We start from the raw sequence: 20,486 nt of genomic DNA on the forward strand, positions 1-20,486 counted from the left end.
CTATACAAATAAAAGTGAATTGAATTGGACATTCTCAAAGACTACTTTTTGTCAAGGTTTAGACTTTTTTGGTTTGAAATGTTGATTTGAAGTGTCAGTTTTTGCATGAATTTTACTACAGTCAAACCTGAACACAGCGGAGGATGTTTTGTCATTTTATTTTACTGTTTTGTGGCCGAATTATTGATTTGATTTCACACATTTGCAAACACTCGCTCTGTTATAGATGTTTTTTTATGTACTTTTTTCATGGCTGAAGTGTAGTTTGTACCACCAAAAAGTTTTTTGTATTTTTCGTATTTCCCATTCATTTCCTTTGTAGGTCACTTTTGACCACGAAGGAGCCAAGTGTAACATATCCAAACCATGTCCATGATTTTTTTGTGTTCACATAGCTAATGGGACAAAAGTCGCCAAGTGTCATCTCATTCCGATGAAGCAAAAAAAAAAAACATTTCAAAACGTAACATTTTTTGGTAATTTTTGACCGAAGAGGACCAGAGTGTTGTGTTTTTAAACACAATATTTTATTATGTGTTTATTCAAGAGCCCATAACACAGTTACTTGCTGATGTTTTTTCCTCTATTCTCTCTCAGATGGAGGCTGGATGTCCGCTGCCGTCTCCGAATGACCTCAGAGGAAAAATCCTCATCAAGAACAGAAGATTAAAGCCTGAAGTTGAAAAAAGTAGTGAAATCTGCCCCTTTCAACAGTCATTTCTACCAAATACCATAGTTACTACAGTAAAATCATAATAGGTGTAATTAATATGGCATCTTCTTAAAAAAAAGTTGCATTGTAGTAACTATATTTTAATATTTTCTAAAGAAAACTTAAGTGGTTTTTGCCCATGCTCTGTTCATCATAGCTGAAGTAAAGGTGCGTTCACACCATGTTAGAATTACTTTAATTATATGGGGAAAAAAGCATTCATGTCCTCGTAGAACTCGTAATTACAACTTGTAAACTCAGAATTTTCTGAGATATCCGATTTGTACCACCTGACTGCTGCAGATTCATTTTGGTGTTGATAGTGTTGCCATAGAAGATTGAACGTCACAGGTTGTTATCTCGTAATTGACGTGAATGCAGCATAACTATGGTATTTGAGCAAAAACCTTAGTAAATATTTGTATTTTTAAGAAGTAATGTTGCCAGTATGTCAACAAACTTAATTCTCAAGGTCCTCATAAAAAACTGTGTTTAATGAGTTTTGTCAAACATGGTTTTAAATCCACAGAACAGCTGGAGCACTTCAGGAAGCACATGGAGGCCGGAGAGCCGAGCATCTCCACAAACTTATCTGAAGATGAGAATGAGGAGGAGACGACCACCGGTGAGGGAACGGGACCTATTATGACCCCTTTTTAGAAGATGTCTTAAGTGTCTCCAGAATGTGTCTGTGAAGTTTCAGCTCAAAATACCCCACATCATTTATTATATCACGCCCAAAATGCCCCTTTTTTGGGTTGAAGCAAAAACACGCTTTTTTTGTGTGTGTCCCTTTAAATGCAAATGAGCTGCTGCTCCCGCCCCCTTTCCAGAAGAGGGTGGAGCTTTAACAGCTCAAGAACACATTTCTGCATTCCATTGCGCTGCTTTTCCGTTACTTTTTATGTAAACGTGCTAGATGATGGGCATTGCTTTTGTGTTTTTGGACTTGAAGTACTAAAATGAAAAGTAATAAAGTCAATATAAACTAAATTACTAAAACTAACTAAAATTAAAATGAAAAAGGAAAATGTAAAAAAGCTAATTCAAAATGTTAATAAATACTGTAATATTATGTAAATAATATACAATTAACACTGTCTCAGACCCCTACAGCTTAACTGGAGGATTTTGCTCCTGAGCATTTGTACTGTATGCAAATGAGTTCCATTATGATTGGCTAACCTTTGCATAATAGCATAGAGAAATGCAGTTTTTTTTAATCATGTCACATTAAAGTACTCTTGTGTATTGTTTCTAGTCTGTATTTTGAAGTAATGCCTTTTGTTCAGTAATGATTTTTTTCCCTCATTAGCAGAGCTGTTAAACGAAGCTCATCCCGAGCGGATTCACGGATGTCTGATCACTGAGGAAGAGAATCGAGAGGAAGAGGTGCTGCTCACACCCAGAAAGGTTCTTACATCCTTCTTATATAAAGACAATTACAGGGATCATTCACAGAGAAATGAAATGTACTCGCACTCGTGTCGTTCTGGTTTGCTGTTATTTGATTTGGTGGAAACAATGAATTTAAAGGTGCCCTAGAACCAGTTTTTACAAGATGTAATATAAGTCTAAGGTGTCCCCTGAATGTGTCTGTGAAGTTTCAGCTCAAAATACCCCATAGATTTTTTTTAATTATCTTTTTTAACTGCCTATTTTGGGGCATCATTAACTATGCACCGATTCAGGCTGCGGCCCCTTTAAATCTTATATATATATATATATATATATATAAGTCTTAAATCTTTAAATATTATATATATAATATATAAGCATAAAAGTATCTACTGATATGCTTTTATGGTGCTTGTTATCAGTGTTATTTTAGCATCACTGATATACTATTATAATTTTTTATTTATATTAAATATTCATATTTTTTAATTAATAATATCTTGTTTTTAGTCATTTTTATTTTATTTTTAGTTAGAACTTCAAGTTAAGCTAAACAAAAATGATAAAGCTTGCCTTGGCAACTTGCTGAAATAAAATAAGTTTACATTATTTTTTATTTTATTTCAGTTAACATTTATTTCAAGTAACAAAAATGTTTTTTATGGTTTAATTTTAGCTGTCATTTTAAGGAAAAATCTTTCTTTTCCACAGAAGAAACAAAGTCTTTTAGCTTTTAAAGAAGTTATTATTTCTATATGTTTTAAAAGCACAATTAACATAACTTCAAGGCTTCTGACAGTTTTTCTCATCTTCAAAGAGCGCGTCATCCACAGGAAATGGAGACAAGCGTCAGTTTTTGTAGTTGGGTGAGGAGTGTCGTGAATGTCACGGAGGTTCAGAACGAACACAGACTTCACTCCAAGCCTCTTATCATGATAATGTGCTGCAGAAGCTTTTATATTTCTGCCAGATTTACCCATTACTGTCTGTTTTTCTTCTGATGATGGGAATCTCGCAGACACTCGCTGTCATCCACATGCGTAAAGAAAACAGCAAAGTTCAAAGTCTGTTGTGAGAACTGTAACTGTTATCAAGGCAAACACTTCTGAGCTGGGAGATTTGCATGGCCAAACAGCACACGTTTTCTTATTTTGTTTGTCATTTTGTTTTCCCAGGCTAGCGAGACGAATGTGGCTGATGAACTAGCACTGATTCAGTCGTACACGTATGTGGCGGCCACGACTAACATCCACCCGTATCTGTCCAGTATTGTCAACTACGCCCAGGCGGTGAAGTTCATTGGCTTTGATGAAGCCGAGGGCAAGTACAGTTTGCTCTAAAAAGACAATAGCTATGTTTCCATCCAAAGGTGTTCGCACAAAACATGTCACTTCCTGTGAATTTAGTGCAAAATATCATTAATGAAATGTAGGGTTGCAAAGGTGCGGAATGTTATCCACCGGAACTTAACCTGGGGAATTTTGGAAATATTCCAATTTGGAATATTCTATAAAATTCTATAATTTCTATAAAAAGTACAGCATTTATTCAAAATAGAAGTCCTAAGTATCACTTTTTATCAATTTCACAGATCCTTGTTGAATAAAAATATTAATTTATTTAAAAAAAAGAAAAAAGAAAAAAAAAACATACTGATTTTTTTCTGTATTTTTGATCAAATGTGCAAAATTCAACTGAAATTGCATTAAATCTGGTTGTTTTAACCAAGATTAAACTACAAGATGTTTTTTTTTTTTTTCAACTACATTTAAGTTCCCTGTTATAGGCTAACCTGCAATTTTAAAAATTCCCTGTTTATTCCCATATGTTTCCATTAATTCCCATATATTCCTGTTAATTCCCATGGAAAGTTTCCAGCCTTGAAAATTCCTGGAATTTTGCAACCCTAATGAAATGTATTTTTGTTGTGATCGGGCTCTTTTTTTCCCTCCATCATAAATGAGTTTCGTCTCAGAACAGCAGACGAAACTCAATAAACACTGTCATGTGATCTCGGATGCTGGTGTTTGGGAACACAACCACCAAGGACCAACATTTGAGATGCTGCGATGCGAATGGTCCGCTAGTCCAGTTATCCATTCACAGCCTCTGCTGAGGCAAAGTCACCTGAGGTTTTGAGGCGGCACTGTAAATCCGAATAAGTTAGGCTAACTCAAAAAAAAAAATAATTGAAGTAATCCGTTACATCAATTTTTTGAGTTATGGTGTTCCTGATTTTAAGTAGGCAGAACTATCAAGTTTTGAGTTTGTAGCACTCATGCATGTTAATTGCTCTTAACTTGAATTACTGAGTTAGCTAACTCATACATTTTGATTGCAATTAACATAAAATAATTAGTTAGATAACTGTTTTTGCAAATCAAATGAGTTATTTACTTCACTGTAAATCCTAATAAGCTTTTTAGATTTAGAAACTCAAAGTTTAAGTAAGATTTTTATTTTGTACTTATAAATTTTTATTGTTCTTAAAGGGTTAGTTCACCCAAAAATGAAAATAATGTCATTTATTACTCACCCTCATGCTGTTTCACACCTGTAAGACCTTCGTTCATCTTTGGAACACAAATTAAGATATTTTTGTTGAAATCTGATGGCTCCGTGATGCCTCCATAGGGAACAATTGACACTTCCTGTCTCAAGATCCATTAATGTACTAAAAACATATTTAAATCAGTTCATGTGAGTACAGTGGTTCAATATTAATATTATAAAGTGACGAGAATATTTTTGGTGCGCCAAAAAAAAACAAAATAATGACTTATTTAGTGATGACCGATTTCAAAACACTGCTTCAGGAAGCTTCGGAGCACAAATGAATCAGTGTATCGAATCATGATTCGGATCGCGTGTCAAACTGCCAACGGCTGAAATCACGTGACTTTGGCGCTCCGAATCGCAGATTCGACACACTGATTCATTGTGCTCCGATGCTTCCTGAAGCAGTGTTTTGAAATCGGTCATCACTAAATAAGTCGTTATTTTGTTTTTTTTGGTGCACCAAAAATATTCTCGTGGCTTTATAATATTAATATTGAACCACTGTACTCACATGAACTGATCTAAATATGTTTTTAGTACATTAATGGATCTTGAGAGAGGAAATGTCATTGCTGGCTATGCAGGCCTCACGGAGCCATCAGATTTCAACTAAAATATCTTAATTTGTGTTCTGAAGATGAAGGAAGGTCTTACGGGTGTGGAACGACATGAGAGTGAGTAATAAATTACAGAATTTCATTTTTGGGTGAACTAACCCTTTAATTTAACTGAATTTGTTTAATTTAAGTTTGTCCTACTCAAAGCATGTAAGTATTTTGAGCATTAGGGTTTACAGTACTGTATGCACATGTCATCTTATTGGATAAAACATGTATCTGCTTCAATTCATGTTTTTTATGCACATTTTTACAATTTATGTGCATCTTGGCATTTCCATCCAGCCTTTTTTATACAATATTCCAAAATTTGCATAAAAATATGTTGATGAAAACATATTGATATTTAGACCTAAACATAATATACAAATGTTTTATTTTGGTGGTATTTATGTACTATATATATTTTGAGTTGGCTTTTCACTTTTCTGAAAAGGCATTTTTTTATATTTTCATTTTTCATTTGAATTTGTCATTGAATTTTTTTTTTTAGTAATTATGTTATGTTGTTTCTTTATATATATATATATATATATATATATATATATATATATATATATATATATACAGTACCTGTCAAAAGTTTGGAAACATTAACATTTATTAATGTTTTTGAAAGAAGTCTCTTCTGCTCACCAAAGCTACATTAATTTGATCAAAAACAGAGTAAAAAATGTGAAATATTATTACAATTCAAAAGAATGGTTTTCTATTTGAATATATAGTAAAATATAATTTATTCCTGTGATCAAAGCTGAATTTTCAGCATCATTTCTCCAGTCTTCAGTGTCACATGATCCTTCAGAAATCATTCTAATACGATGATTATTAGAATGAAAAAGACAAATTCAGAAACATTAAAAAATTGTAATGTTTCCAAACTTTTGACAGGTACTGTATATTTGTAAATATTAACATTTAGGTTGTTTCAGACAACATTTAAAACATTTTTCATCTGATATGAATATTTTTCAGCTTTATTTCAAATATTGTTCAATTCATATTAAACGAATGTTAATATTTTCAATCATACAAGCACTCGTCTGTTTCAGGACTGTTCGATCTCCTCATCTTGTCTGTATGTCCACAGAAAACAACATTCATCACAACATGTCTTCCTTCAACGAGTCTGTCGGTTTGGGATATTTAAGGACAAACGCCATTGAATTTGTGAAGTATCCTTTGTTTCGCAGGCTGAGGCGTGTCTCCTGCACTCGTATCCGATCTATAAAACATCTACATGTCGGTTTTATGGCTCTCATTTAAGGGTGCAGAAAGTAATTGTTTTATAACAGACACTTTATCTGCTTATCAGTCACTTGTGAATCATTTATTCTGCATTAAAGCGTCTCATATAAGAGTTAGATGAGGATTTACAGCGAGGATTTGGCCGACTATATGAGCGCCCGTGCCATGTAAAATAATACATATATACAAATAATTAAAAATAATAATCTCATGTGAGTGAACAGCATTTAAAAACACACTTGTTTGGATAGTGGATAATATTAATTGGTGCACCTTTAACTTTAGTTATTTAGTTTTCTTTCATGAGGTTTTTGCTGTTGAAGTTGTAGTGTACTTCTCTGTTTCCAGGGGGCGCTTGAGTGCAAAAAAATAAGATGGATGGTTGGAAACAGTTACAGTTTTCATGACTTTTATTCACCTCTAGATTTTAGAGGTGAAGAAAACCTAGAGGTGGTAATATAGTTTCATAGTGAATTTAATTTTTATTTTAAATAATTATTTGTTTTATTACATTTCATTGTTTTATTTATTAGCAAATGAATTAATCTCATTAAAATATATCAAAATCAGGAAAATTCATTGGTCAGTGTGAGAACTGTGTCTTTAAGTCTTGATTTTAGAGTAAAATGTTTAAAATGCATGCTAATATCATAGTTTCAAAAAAATGTTTTTGTGAATTTTAATTTTATTTTTTTATTAGCAAATTAAAACATATTTATTTTACATTTTCATCATTTCAATTTTTAATTAGTGAATTCTTTTTTGTTACATTTATTTTTTCACATTTAATTTTAGTTAGCAAATTAAATATCAGAAATTTTAAGATTTTCTATATTTTAGAGGTGAATAAAACAGAGGTAATATAGTTTCATTTATTTTGTTTGTGAATTTTGTTTTTTTATTGGCAAATTAAGTCATATCATTATTTTTTTTTATTTTTTTTTACTTTTTGTGAATTTATTTGTATTTGTAAATTCATTTTATTAAATTTATTTTATTGCATTTAATTATTTTAGTTGTTAGCAAATTAAATATCAGAAATGTAGGTAAATAAAATAGAGGTAATGTCATAGTTTTGTTTTTGTTCATGAATTTAAATTTTATTTATTAAATTTTTTTATTCCATCTATTTTTTTTAACAAATTAAATGATATTAGTGTCTCTAAATGAAATGTATTGTCTTTTTATTTTTATTTTTTGTTGTTAAATTTATTTTATTACATTTTCATAATTGCATTTTTTATTAATAAATTCATGTTTATTTATAAAATGATTTCATTACATTTGATTATTTTAGTTGTTAGCTAATTAAATATCATAAATGTAAGATTTGCTATATTTTAGAGGTGAATAAAACATAGAGGTAATATTATAGTTTCATTTATTTTGTTCATGATTTTTTTGTGAATTATTATATTTAATTATTTTAGTTTTTTGTCTCTTTTTTTTTTTTTTTTATTTTGTTAAATTTATTTTATTAAATGTTCATTGTTTACTTTTTTATTAGTGAATTCATTTTTTATTTATTAAATTTATATCATTACATTTAATTATTTTAGTTATTAGCAAATTAAATGTCACAAACTCTTTTCATGCCTTTTATTCACCTCTAGATTTGAGCTCTTTTTGAGTATTTTGTGGCCCAAAAATTACATGTAAATTTTAAATCGCCCTGAATCTCTCGGCATCATTAGAGAACACTGTTTTCTAATGCTGCAGATCTTTTATCATCATCCACAATGATGAAGTAAAGAGAGGTTGGTGAAGAAACAGCTTTTTGATCTCAATGTCTTTTAATCCGCTGGTGTTTTGGTGATTTTTAGCGGCTGTATGAAGTCGGACAGTGTGTGTGTGTGTGTGTGTGTGTGTGTGTGTGTGTGTGTGTGTGTGTGTGTGTGTGTGTGTGTGTGTCGGGTCCTTCTAACTAAGAGGAAATCTTCTGAAACACTCGAGAAGAAAAGCCTGACTGAAGGTCTAGAGGTTTATAATGAGAGATCCGTCATATCTCTGTTCTCATCCAAAAGAGCCGCTTTCAAAGAGCGTTTGTGCTGTGAAAACAGCAGACCTACAGTGTGAGGATGAGTGTGCAAGAGCCAGAAATCCCTCAATCCTTTCCATTTTAGTTTCCTTGAATGAGATGCGCAGCTACAACAAGAGACAGATGAGTCGCATCTACCCCAAAGGAGGCCGAGTGGACTCCAGTAATTATATGCCACAGATCTTCTGGAACGCCGGCTGCCAGATGGTGTCTCTGAACTTCCAGACCCCAGGTAATGCAGACCACACACACACACACACACACACACACACACACACACACACACATCCATCTGCGCATCATTCACTTCTACTTTTGGAGCTTGTTACTGAATATTTTGAACTCAACATACATGTGTTTTTAAACAAAATGGACAATAATATTTATTTATGTCTTTTGATTTTATAGTAAAATAGCATTTTTATTTTTATTTAATATTTGTTAAATTTATTTTATTAAATGTTCATAATTTCCTACCCATGTAATGTTTCTACATATATTTTAATTAATTTGTTTAGTAGCCTAATTCTCATTACTGTAATGCAGTCCTTTTTTATTTTATTTTTTTATAAATCATAAATTGATGTCAGCACTACAAATACTGCTGTTTTATTTTGATATTATTATTATTATTATTATTATTAGTAGTAGTAGTAAATTATCTATCACATTTACTTTATTACATTTTCATTGTTTCATTTTAAAGTGAATTTATTTTTATTTATTACATGAATACATTTAATTATTTTGTTTATTAGCCAATTAAATGTCAGACATTTAATACTGATAACACTTATTTCTGTCTTTTGATTTTGGAATAAAATATGAAATATTAAAAATAACAAAAAAGTCAAATGTAAAATTTTTTTTTTTTTTTTATAAATCATAAATTAATGTCCGCACTACACTTTTAATATATTTTAAATAAATAAATAAATAAATAAATACATTTTAATAAATAATTTTTGTAAATAACTAAATATTTTTAAATAAATAAATAAAATTTTTAATATATCCGTCACTCAGTATCGACTAAGCAGTTTGTCTAAAATGTCTAAATAAATATTTTTTTAAATAAATAAATACATTTTATTTAAAAAATATTTTAAATAAATTTTAAATAAATAAATTTTTTAAATTTTATTTTGTTATTATTATTATTATTATTATTATTATTAGTGAATTTATTTTGTATCTATCACATTTACTTTATTAAATTATTTTTATTTATTACATTAATACATTTAATTATTTTGTTTATTTGCATATTAAATGTCAGGCATTGATTTTTCAGTAAAATATGAAATATTAAAAAATAAAGTCAAAATAAAACAAATGCATGGTAATATACTGTATTAGCAATATTTTTTTAATTTTATTTTTTTATTAATCATAAATTAATATCAGCACTACAAACACTACTGTGATGTATACTGAAAAATTTAATTGATATATAATTTTTGAATTAATGTGTGAAATTGGGAGAGGGTTTGTGGTCATAGAAAACATAGAAATATCTGATTTTTTTTACATTGTAGTTATGATTAAAAAATTATCATGGAAAAAATAATTAAATTCTGCAACAAATATAATTATACACCTAAAAGTTTAGGATGATTAATGTTACTAAAAGAAGTCAGTACAGTAAAAACATAAATATTGTGAAATATTACAACACTTTAAAATAATGTCAATGTATATTAAAATGTGATATTTAAGTAAAAACTGTAAAGTTTTAAACTATAATCAAAGCTAAATTTTCTGCATCATCACTCCAGTCTTCAGTGTCACATGATCCTTCAGAAATATTTTTAATATGATGATTTGCTGCTCAAGAAACATTTCTGATTATTATCAGTGTTGAAAACAGTTGAATCAGATCTGGTTCCTCCTGTTATTGTGATGAATAAGTCTGTGAGTGTCAAATATTGAACAGGACTGTGTGATGTGAACACATCTGTAGACTCTGTCGGTGTGTGTTCACCTGATACACTCGTCTTTGGTTTGTTCTGCTGCTGTCGGCTGGAGACGGTTTGATGTGTCAGTCATGATGTCAGACGGTGACACGCTTCTGTTTAAGGAGGAACAAATCAGAGCGCCTTCCAGTCATGTGACGGCAAACTCACAAAAATAAACTTTAATAGTTATCAGCCCTTCCAAGTGCGCTCGCAGTGATTACCATGGTATTTACGGTATTACCATGTGCCAAAAATGTATGGTAAAATCATCATACCATGGTAATATTATGATTTATAATTTGTGAATGTATTTTATTCAGTTTATTTTATAACATTTTTAATGTTTATTAGCAAATTATCAATCATGTTATTAAAATGAAAAATGTCAAATTCATGGAAATTCATTGTCTTGAAAAATGGATGATAATTATTTCAGAATTATTTTTGATTTTGGAGTAAAATAAGACATTTTTAAAAGTAATAAAAGTAAAAAAAAAAATGCATGATAATATAAATTAGTTTCATTTTTAAAATTGTATTTTGTTATTAATATTAGTGAAATTATTTTTCTTTTATTACATTTACTTTATTAAATGTAAAAAAAATAGCAAAAAAGTAAATATTAGTTATATTTTGTTATTATTATTTAATTTATTTTTTCCATTTATTACATTTACTTTATTACATTTTCATAGTTTCATTTTTTTAGTGAATTTATTTATTTCATTTATACATTTAATTATTTTATTTTTTAGCAAATAAAATATCAGATATTTCTAGTAGGCCTACTTATTTCTGTCTTGATTTTTTTGAGTAAAATATGATTTAAAAAAATAATAATAATATTAATAATAAAGTAAAAAATGCATTGTAACATAATAGTTTCATTTTTAATTTAATTGTTATTATTTTTTTATTAGTGAATTTATTTTTTCTTACATTTTCACCATTTAATCTTTTGTGTATTTATTTTTATTTATTACATTTATACATTTAATTATTTTATTTTTTAGCAAATTAAATATCAAATATTTCTAGTAGGCCTACTTATTTCTGTCTTGATTTTTTTGAGTGAAATATGATTTTAAATAATAATAATAATATTAATAATAAAGTAAAAAAATACTTATTTCTGTCTTGATTTTTTTGAGTAAAATATGATTTTAAAAAATAATAATAATAATATTAATAATAAAGTAAAAAATGCATTGTAACATAATAGTTTAATTTTTAATTTAATTTTGTTAATTTTTTTTTATCAGTGAATTAATTTTTTTATTACATTTTCACCATTTAATCTTTTGTGTATTTATTTTTATTTATTACATTAATACATTTAATTATTGTATTTATTAGTAAATTAATTAAATGTCAAACAATACTTATTTATTTTGATAAATTGATTTTGGAGTAAAATATTAAATTTGAAAACTATTATATAAAAAAGTAAAATGCATGATAATATATTAGTTTAGTGTTTTTGGTTTATTTTATTTTTTTATTCATTACATTTTATTATATTTACATCATTTAATTTTAGCAAATTTATTTTTTATTTATTACATTAATACATTTAATGATCTTATTAGCAAATGAAATGTCAGACATTCAATACTGAACCCCAAGTATCAAATGAACTCTTTGTAATCTAGTTTCTTTACACTAATAGTTGTGTTGGCGTATATTTGTTTTGAAGCTGTATTCATGTTCAGTTTGTTGTTTTGTAGATTTGGCGATGCAGCTCAACCAGGGGAAGTTTGAATATAACGGCTCATGTGGGTGAGTTTAGATCATCATCTGAGTATAACTGTACTAATGTACTAAACATTTCAGGATTTTTCTCCTTATAGTGGACTTCAATGGACTCCAAACAGTTGAAGGTCAAAATTACAGTTTCAGTGCCGCTTCAGAGGGCTTTAAACGATACCAGATGAGGAAAAAATACAACTGTATATGCTTAATAAACACAAAATATCACCGTGCACGTGCTACGGGAAAAGAACAAAACTGGCGGAGCGTTTGTTCCGTAAGTAGAATAGGGAAGGTGTGGGACATACAGCGCAAGCTTTTTGAAGAATACAGAAAGCGGAAGCACATGCAAGCCGATCATTTGTGTTTATTCAATTTAAATATATTTATTTACATGTATTCATTTAAATCAATTTAAATCAGTTCTTTTCAATGAATCAGTTAGACTAAATGATTAATTAGTGAATTTCTCTGAATAAATATTTATTTGTTCATTTAAATCCATTGAAATGTATTTATTTCAATTTGTTTAAATCTATCTATTTACATTTCTTTATTTAAAATTATTTAAATTGTTTGTTTTTATTTATTATTTTAAAAAAAAATTTTTTACTTTTTTAAAAATCTAGTAACCTTGAACAATTGGAAATATATTTATTTATTTAAGTTATTTTATTTACATATATTTAAATCTGTTTATTTACATTTATTTAAATCTATTTAAACTTATTTAAATATATTTTAATAAATGATTCATTAGGCAATTTGTCTGAATATTTATTTATTTATTTATTTATTTTAATCTATTTAAATCTATTTACATTTATTTAAATCGGTTATTTTTCAATAAATCAGTTGGACAGACTAAACGATTCATTAGATAATTTGTCTGAATATTTATTTATTTATTTTAATCTATTTAAATCTATTTATGTACATTTATTTAAATCAGTTATTTTTCAATAAATCAGTTGGACAGACTAAACGATTCATTAGGTAATTTGTCTGAATATTTATTTATTTATTTATTTATTTATTTTAATCTATTTATTTACATCTATTTAAATATATTTAAATCAGTTCTTTTCAATGAATCAGTTAGACTAAATGATTAATTAGTGAATTTCTCTGAATAAATATTTATGTTAATTTAAATCCATTGAAATGTATTTATTTCAATTTGTTTAAATCTATTTACATTTCTTTATTTAAAATTATTTAAATTGTTTGTTTTTATTTATTATTTTAAAAATCTTTCCAAAATCTTTTTTTAAAAATCTAGTAACCTTGAACAATTGGAAATATATATATATTTATTTATTTAAGTTATTTTATTTACATATATTTAAATCTATTTATTTACATTTATTTAAATCTATTTATTTACATTCATTTAAATATATTTAAACTTATTTAAATATATTTTAATAAATGATTCATTAGGCAATTTTGTCTGAACATTTATTTATTTATTTATTTTAATCTATTTAAATCTATTTACATTTATTTAAATCGGTTATTTTTCAATAAATCAGTTGGACAGACTAAACGATTCATTAGATAATTTGTCTGAATATTTATTTATTTATTTATTTATTTATTTTAATCTATTTATTTACATCTATTTAAATATATTTAAATCAGTTTTTTTTAATGAATCAGTTAGACTAAATGATTAATTAATTAATTTCTCTAAATAAATATTTATTTGTTCATTTAAATCCATTGAAATTTATTTATTTCAATTTGTTTAAATCTATCTATTTACATTTCTTTATTTAAAATTATTTAAATTGTTTGTTTATATTTATTATTTTAAAAATCTTTCCAAAATCTTTTTTAAAAATCTAGTAACCTTGAACAATTGGAAATATATTTATTTAAGATATTTTATTTACATATATTTAAATCTGTTTATTTACATTTATTTAAATCTATTTAAACTTATTTTAATATATTTTAATAAATGATTCATTAGGCAATTTTGTCTGAATATTTATTTATTTATTTATTTATTTTAATCTATTTAAATCTATTTACATTTATTTAAATTGGTTATTTTTCAATAAATCAGTTGGACAGACTAAACGATTCATTAGATAATTTGTCTGAATATTTATTTATTTATTTTAATCTATTTTAATCTATTTATGTACATTTATTTAAATCAGTTATTTTTCAATAAATCAGTTGGACAGACTAAACGATTCATTAGGTAATTTGTCTGAATATTTATTTATTTATTTATTTATTTATTTATTTATTTTAATCTATTTATTTACATCTATTTAAATATATTTAAATCAGTTCTTTTCAATGAATCAGTTAGACTAAATGATTAATTAGTGAATTTCTCTGAATAAATATTTATGTTCATTTAAATCCATTGAAATGTATTTATTTCAATTTGTTTAAATCTATTTACATTTCTTTATTTAAAATTATTTAAATTGTTTGTTTTTATTTATTATTTTAAAAATCTTTCCAAAATCTTTTTTAAAAATCTAGTAACCTTGAACAATTGGAAATATATTTATTTAATATATTTTATTTACATATATTTTAATCTGTTTATTTACATTTATTTAAATCTATTTAAACTTATTTTAATATATTTAATAAAAATGATTCATTAGGCAATTTTGTCTGAATATTTATTTATTTATTTATTTATTTTAATCTATTTAAATCTATTTACATTTATTTAAATTGGTTATTTTTCAATAAATCAGTTGGACAGATTAAACGATTCATTAGATAATTTGTCTGAATATTTATTTATTTATTTTAATCTATTTTAATCTATTTATGTACATTTATTTAAATTGGTTATTTTTCAATAAATCAGTTGGACAGACTAAACGATTCATTAGGTAATTTGTCTGAATATTTATTTATTTATTTATTTATTTTAATCTATTTATTTACATCTATTTAAATATAATTAAATCAGTTCTTTTCAATTAATCAGTTAGACTAAATGATTAATTAGTGAATTTCTCTGAATAAATATTTATTTGTTCATTTAAATCAATTGAAATGTATTTTTTTTTCAATTTGTTTAAATCTGTCTATTTACATTTCTTTATTTAAAATTATTTAAATTGTTTGTTTTTATTTATTATTTTAAAAATCTTTCCAAAATCTTTTTTAAAAATCTAGTAACCTTGAACAATTGGAAATATATTTATTTATTTAAGTTATTTTATTTACATATATTTAAATCTGTTTATTTACATTTATTTAAATCTATTTAAACTTATTTAAATATATTTCAATAAATGATTCATTAGGCAATTTTGTCTGAATATTTATTTATTTATTTATTTATTTATTTTAATCTATTTAAATCTATTTACATTTATTTAAATCGGTTATTTTTCAATAAATCAGTTGGACTAAATGATTCATTAGTGAATTTCTCTGAATAAATATTTATTTATTCATTTAAATCCATTGAAATGTAATTATTTATCTATTTACATTTCTTAATTTAAAATTATTAAAATTATTATATTTTTAATTTATTTATTATTTTAAAAATCTTTATCCAGTGACCTTGAACAATTGGAAAGGTCATGGGAAAATCCTGGACACTGATTGGTTGAAAACAACCTGTTTAATTATAAAGGTCCAACAGAAAGTGGAAAATGATCATGAAATACTAAATTGACTTAATTAAAACTTTACTAACATTTAAGTGGCATAATTACACCATATAACGGATTTACCCACATCAAAATAGATTACAGATATGAATCAGTCCCTCAGTGTTTGACTGGTTTGTTCGTTAAAGCAGCAGCAGTTGTCAGTGTTAATTAGCTGTGATGTGTGATCCGCGCTGGAGCCGCTCCGATGCTGTGAAACTCCAAACATATTCATCAACACATTAATCACGGCGGCATCCATTAGCATTGTGTTTAGCGCTGTAAGTGAAACCCGGGACGAGAGAGCCTTCATTAAACGGATCGTTGCTTTAAGGTGACTCTGATAACAGCTCTCATAATGAACATGTGATCCGACTCTCACAGGTATCTGCTGAAGCCCGACTTCATGCGCCGGCCGGATCGGATGTTCGACCCGTTCTCGGAGACGCCTGTGGACGGAGTGATCGCAGCCACCTGCAGCGTCCAGGTGTGTGTCCATCCTACCCTCGTCCGCTTTCACAGGGTCCTGCGCTCATGGAGAACCTGGAATCAGGCTGGGAAAAAGCACGGATGTGTCTTCAGTGAACACACATGAGAGGGAGTCGTTCTATTGAGTCGGTTCTTTTCAGTGAATCGGCTAGACAGACTAGATGATTCATTAGGCAATTTGTCTGAATATTTGTTTATTTATTTACTTTATAATCTCTTTAAATCTATTTATTTCCATTTATTTAAATCTACTTTTTTTACATTTATTCATTTAAATTTATTTAAATTGGTTCTTTTTAATGAATCAGACTAAATGATTCATTAAGTCATTTGTCTGAATATTTTTTTTATTTACTTTGTCTATTTAAATCTATTTATTTCCATCTATTTGAATCTACTTATTTACATGTCTTCATTTCAATTTAAATGTATTTAAATGGGTTATTTTTAATCAGACATTCAGGCAATTTGTCTGAATATTTATTTACTTTATAATCTGTTTAAATCTTTTTATTTGCATTTATTTAAATCTGCCTTTTTTACATTTATTTGTAAAAAATTATGTATAATTGTTTAAATTGGTTCTTAATGAATCAGACAGACTAAATGATTTAATTAGTCTGAATATTTATTCATTTATTTACATTTATTATTATTTATTTAAATCTATTGATTTATTTAAAACTATTTGTTTAACTTATTTGTTTTTGTTTATTTGTATATTATATTTAAAATATTTATCCGGTAACCTTGAACAATTAGAAATATATATATATATATATATATATATATATATATATATATATATATATATATATATATATATATTTATTTATTTATTTATTTATTTATTTAAATCGATTTATTTACATTTATTTAAACTTATTTAAATACATTTTAATAAATGATTCATTTGGCAGTTTTGTCTGAATATTTATTTATTTATTTAAATCTATTTAAATCTATTTATTTACATTTATTTTATTCATTTAAATCTGTTCTTTTTCAATGAATCAATTTGACAGACTAATTGATTCATTGGGTAATTTAATTCATTTAATTATTTTAAACTATTTATTTACATCTATTTAAATCAATTTATTTACATTTATTCATTTAAGTCCATTCAAATTCATTTAAATCGGTTCTTTTCAGTGAATCAGACTAAATGATTCATTAGTGAATTTCATTTAAATCCATTAAAATGCATTTATTTCAATTTGTTTTATATTTACATTTCCTTATTTAAAACTATTTATTTAAATTATTTGTTTTTTATTCTATTATTTTAAAAACCTCAAACAATTGAAAAGGTCATGGAAAAATCCTGGACACTGATTGGTTCAAAAGTGTAGGAATTCTCCCTTTAAACCAAGTGAAAATAAACGCTGTTCTCTTTTAGTTGGTTGAACTTTGACATATAACGACAGAGACATTTCAGTGAACCCCTCTCTGAGGTCTGTTCGTGCTTCAGTCACACAGTAAATAAAGCATGTTCGTTATGTAAAGTGTTTGTCTCTCAGGTGATTTCTGGACAGTTTCTGTCGGATAAGAAGATCGGCACGTACGTGGAGGTGGACATGTACGGGCTCCCCACGGACACGATCCGTAAAGAGTTTCGCACGAAGATGGTGATGAACAACGGGCTGAATCCGGTGTACAATGGAGAAGCATTTGTCTTCAGAAAGGTGACCTTTACGCCAGTGACGTCTTTGTCTTGATCGTGTCACGTGACGCTCTTTTTACCCCAAAGATTCGAGGTGCTCGTTCTTAATGATTCTTAAACTGAACAGCAATGACATAATGACTTCCCTTCATTATCTACAACATATCCGAATAATATAGTGAGCTTTAATTATATCTACATGAGCTAAATGCAGTAGTTACTATAGAGATCTGCTGAACGCTGCGGTCTAATTATCCTCTCTGACATGCTGTTTTATGATTAAACACAACAGGAGAGTTTCTCAAGGATCTTTACATACAAACCACAGTTGTGAATTACAATAGTTGGATGTGAGGAACAGAGCCATTAGGTGTGATCCTGACTTATTTAGCAAATCACCCACAGGCCTTCACTCAGATTACTGAAACATTTATTTTAATATCATTTATTAATATTAGTTGTAATACTGTAGTAGTAGTAGTTATAGTATTTGTTTATTTAATTTAATGTAAAAATATAAAAAAGTGCTATTTTTGTAAATATTCATAAATATTCATGTGTTACTTTGCTTACAACAAAAGCTCACAAAAAGATCACAATAAACAGTCATAACAATAAAACATGCATTTTTGTTGCATCAGATGTGCCGTTTTTAAATCTGAATGTGATTTAAGATTTCATATTTTCACAGAAAAAATCTTTGTGTTCCCCTGAAAAAAAATATGAGGGTGGATAAATAATGAATAAAGCAAAATGTAAATGTAAAAAGCACACCCCAAAATGTTGAGATGCAAGTTATGAAAAAAATAAATAAATAAATAACCAAAAAAGGAAGTATACTTTCTCAACTCGAAATCTTATTTATTTAAAGCTAAGGAAAAAAAAAAAAAAAAAAAAAATATATATATATATATATATATATATTTTTTTTTTCTTAGTTTTAAATAAATAAGCCTAAGATTTCGAGTTGAGAATGCATGTTTTATTGTCAGGGTTCCCACGCGCCTTGAAAGTACTTGGATTTCAGACACATGAATTCAAGGCCTGGAAAGTACTTGAAAACAAACATTGGTCCTTGAAAGTGCTTGAATTAAATTTGAAATACATTTTGAATGCAACCTCTGGAGGACGCAGCCTCCGAAATGAGACGCAGCTCCTGTCACCGAAGGAGCGTGTTTTTGGTTGTAAGGGAAAGATTACCTTTTTCAGCTTCCCAAAGAACCCAGCGTTAAGGGAACAGAGGATGAAGTTTGTTTTTTCGAGGCAGCAACGGAGTTGCACATGTATGTTTGTTTGTTCCCGGGATTTCGGCGCTGGATTTGCAGATCGGGGGCAATGAGTAAAGCTGCATCAGATGTCTGTGCGTAAGTGCATATAATGTAAACAACACGAACGCTTTTGTTCCCTTTTTATTTATTATGATGTCGCAGCTAGCATGCGATCTCTACGCAGAAGCTGCGCGCGCTCGTGACTCTTTAGCTCCGCCCACAGCACTGACAGCAGACACGCCTCCAGGAGCTCGGCCTTCGATTTAGCATATCTATCTTTTATAAATATGACAAAACTAAAAACTTTTCGGAGATGTGAAGGATGCATTGTTACTCTTCATCTTCTCAAGATTAACATCAGATTGTGTGAACCTCCACTTTAAGTTTCTAGGTCACATCTCTCTTGTTTTGCTTTTGAACCTCCTTCCTCTAAGTCAAAAACACAAGCAGAGTAAATAAACACTCAAACGCCTCGATCCCACAGGTGATCCTCCCAGATCTCGCCGTGCTCCGGGTGGCCGTGTACGATGACAACAATAAGCTGATTGGACAGCGGATTCTCCCGCTGGACGGATTGCAGTCTGGTTACAGGCACATCTCCCTACGAAACGAGTACAACAAACCTCTGTCCCTGGCCACCGTCTTCTGCAACATCATCCTCAAAACATACGTGCCCGACGGCTTCGGAGGTTAGGAGACTGGAACATGATGAAAGCTCAAGTTCATGGAGTTTCATCACAAGTCTTTACGCTGTGAGATCTTTTCGTTTCAGCTATTGTAGATGCCCTGTCTGATCCCAAAAAGTTCTTATCCATCTGTGAGAAACGAACAGACCAAATGAGAGCCATGGGCATTGAGACGGTGAGCATCTGTATCATTAATGCACACAACCTTGAGAGGTCTCCATCAGCTCCTTCATTTACTTTAATGAGTTCTTCATGTACTCGCAGAACTGTATGAATTGACTGCTATCATTAAACTTTCAGGAAGAAAGTGATTCAATAGCACTAAGAAGCACTTTTCTAATGCGATTTTGCAGCTCAGGTTTTTCTCGCTTGTGCGTTTATTTGACTCACATGTTGGCTGCTTAATTTTACATGCACAAATGTTTTGACTGTAGTATAACACTTGCTTCTG

The 20,486-nt window shown here is 28.1% G+C and overlaps 1 protein-coding gene across 4 annotated transcripts in view; it reads left to right on the forward strand.

Moving 5' to 3' along the window:
* Positions 1–20,486, forward strand: part of LOC125269308 (1-phosphatidylinositol 4,5-bisphosphate phosphodiesterase beta-4) — a 61,669-nt gene that overhangs the window by 24,578 nt on the left and 16,605 nt on the right. The window contains exons 16-26 of one of the 4 annotated variants that reach the window (XM_048192209.1): positions 598–691; positions 1,242–1,337; positions 2,028–2,125; positions 3,286–3,430; positions 6,377–6,461; positions 8,680–8,804; positions 12,258–12,309; positions 16,311–16,413; positions 17,939–18,103; positions 19,834–20,038; positions 20,122–20,210. In XM_048192209.1, the coding sequence (XP_048048166.1) occupies positions 598–691; positions 1,242–1,337; positions 2,028–2,125; positions 3,286–3,430; positions 6,377–6,461; positions 8,680–8,804; positions 12,258–12,309; positions 16,311–16,413; positions 17,939–18,103; positions 19,834–20,038; positions 20,122–20,210 (1,257 nt within the window). The remainder of the gene's footprint in view (positions 1–597; positions 692–1,241; positions 1,338–2,027; positions 2,126–3,285; positions 3,431–6,376; positions 6,462–8,679; positions 8,805–12,257; positions 12,310–16,310; positions 16,414–17,938; positions 18,104–19,833; positions 20,039–20,121; positions 20,211–20,486) is intronic. The other 3 variants (XM_048192211.1, XM_048192210.1, XM_048192212.1) reach the window with 3 other exon arrangements.

Source organism: Megalobrama amblycephala, linkage group LG5, assembly GCF_018812025.1.
Source record: "Megalobrama amblycephala isolate DHTTF-2021 linkage group LG5, ASM1881202v1, whole genome shotgun sequence".
Taxonomy (NCBI): domain Eukaryota; kingdom Metazoa; phylum Chordata; class Actinopteri; order Cypriniformes; family Xenocyprididae; genus Megalobrama; species Megalobrama amblycephala.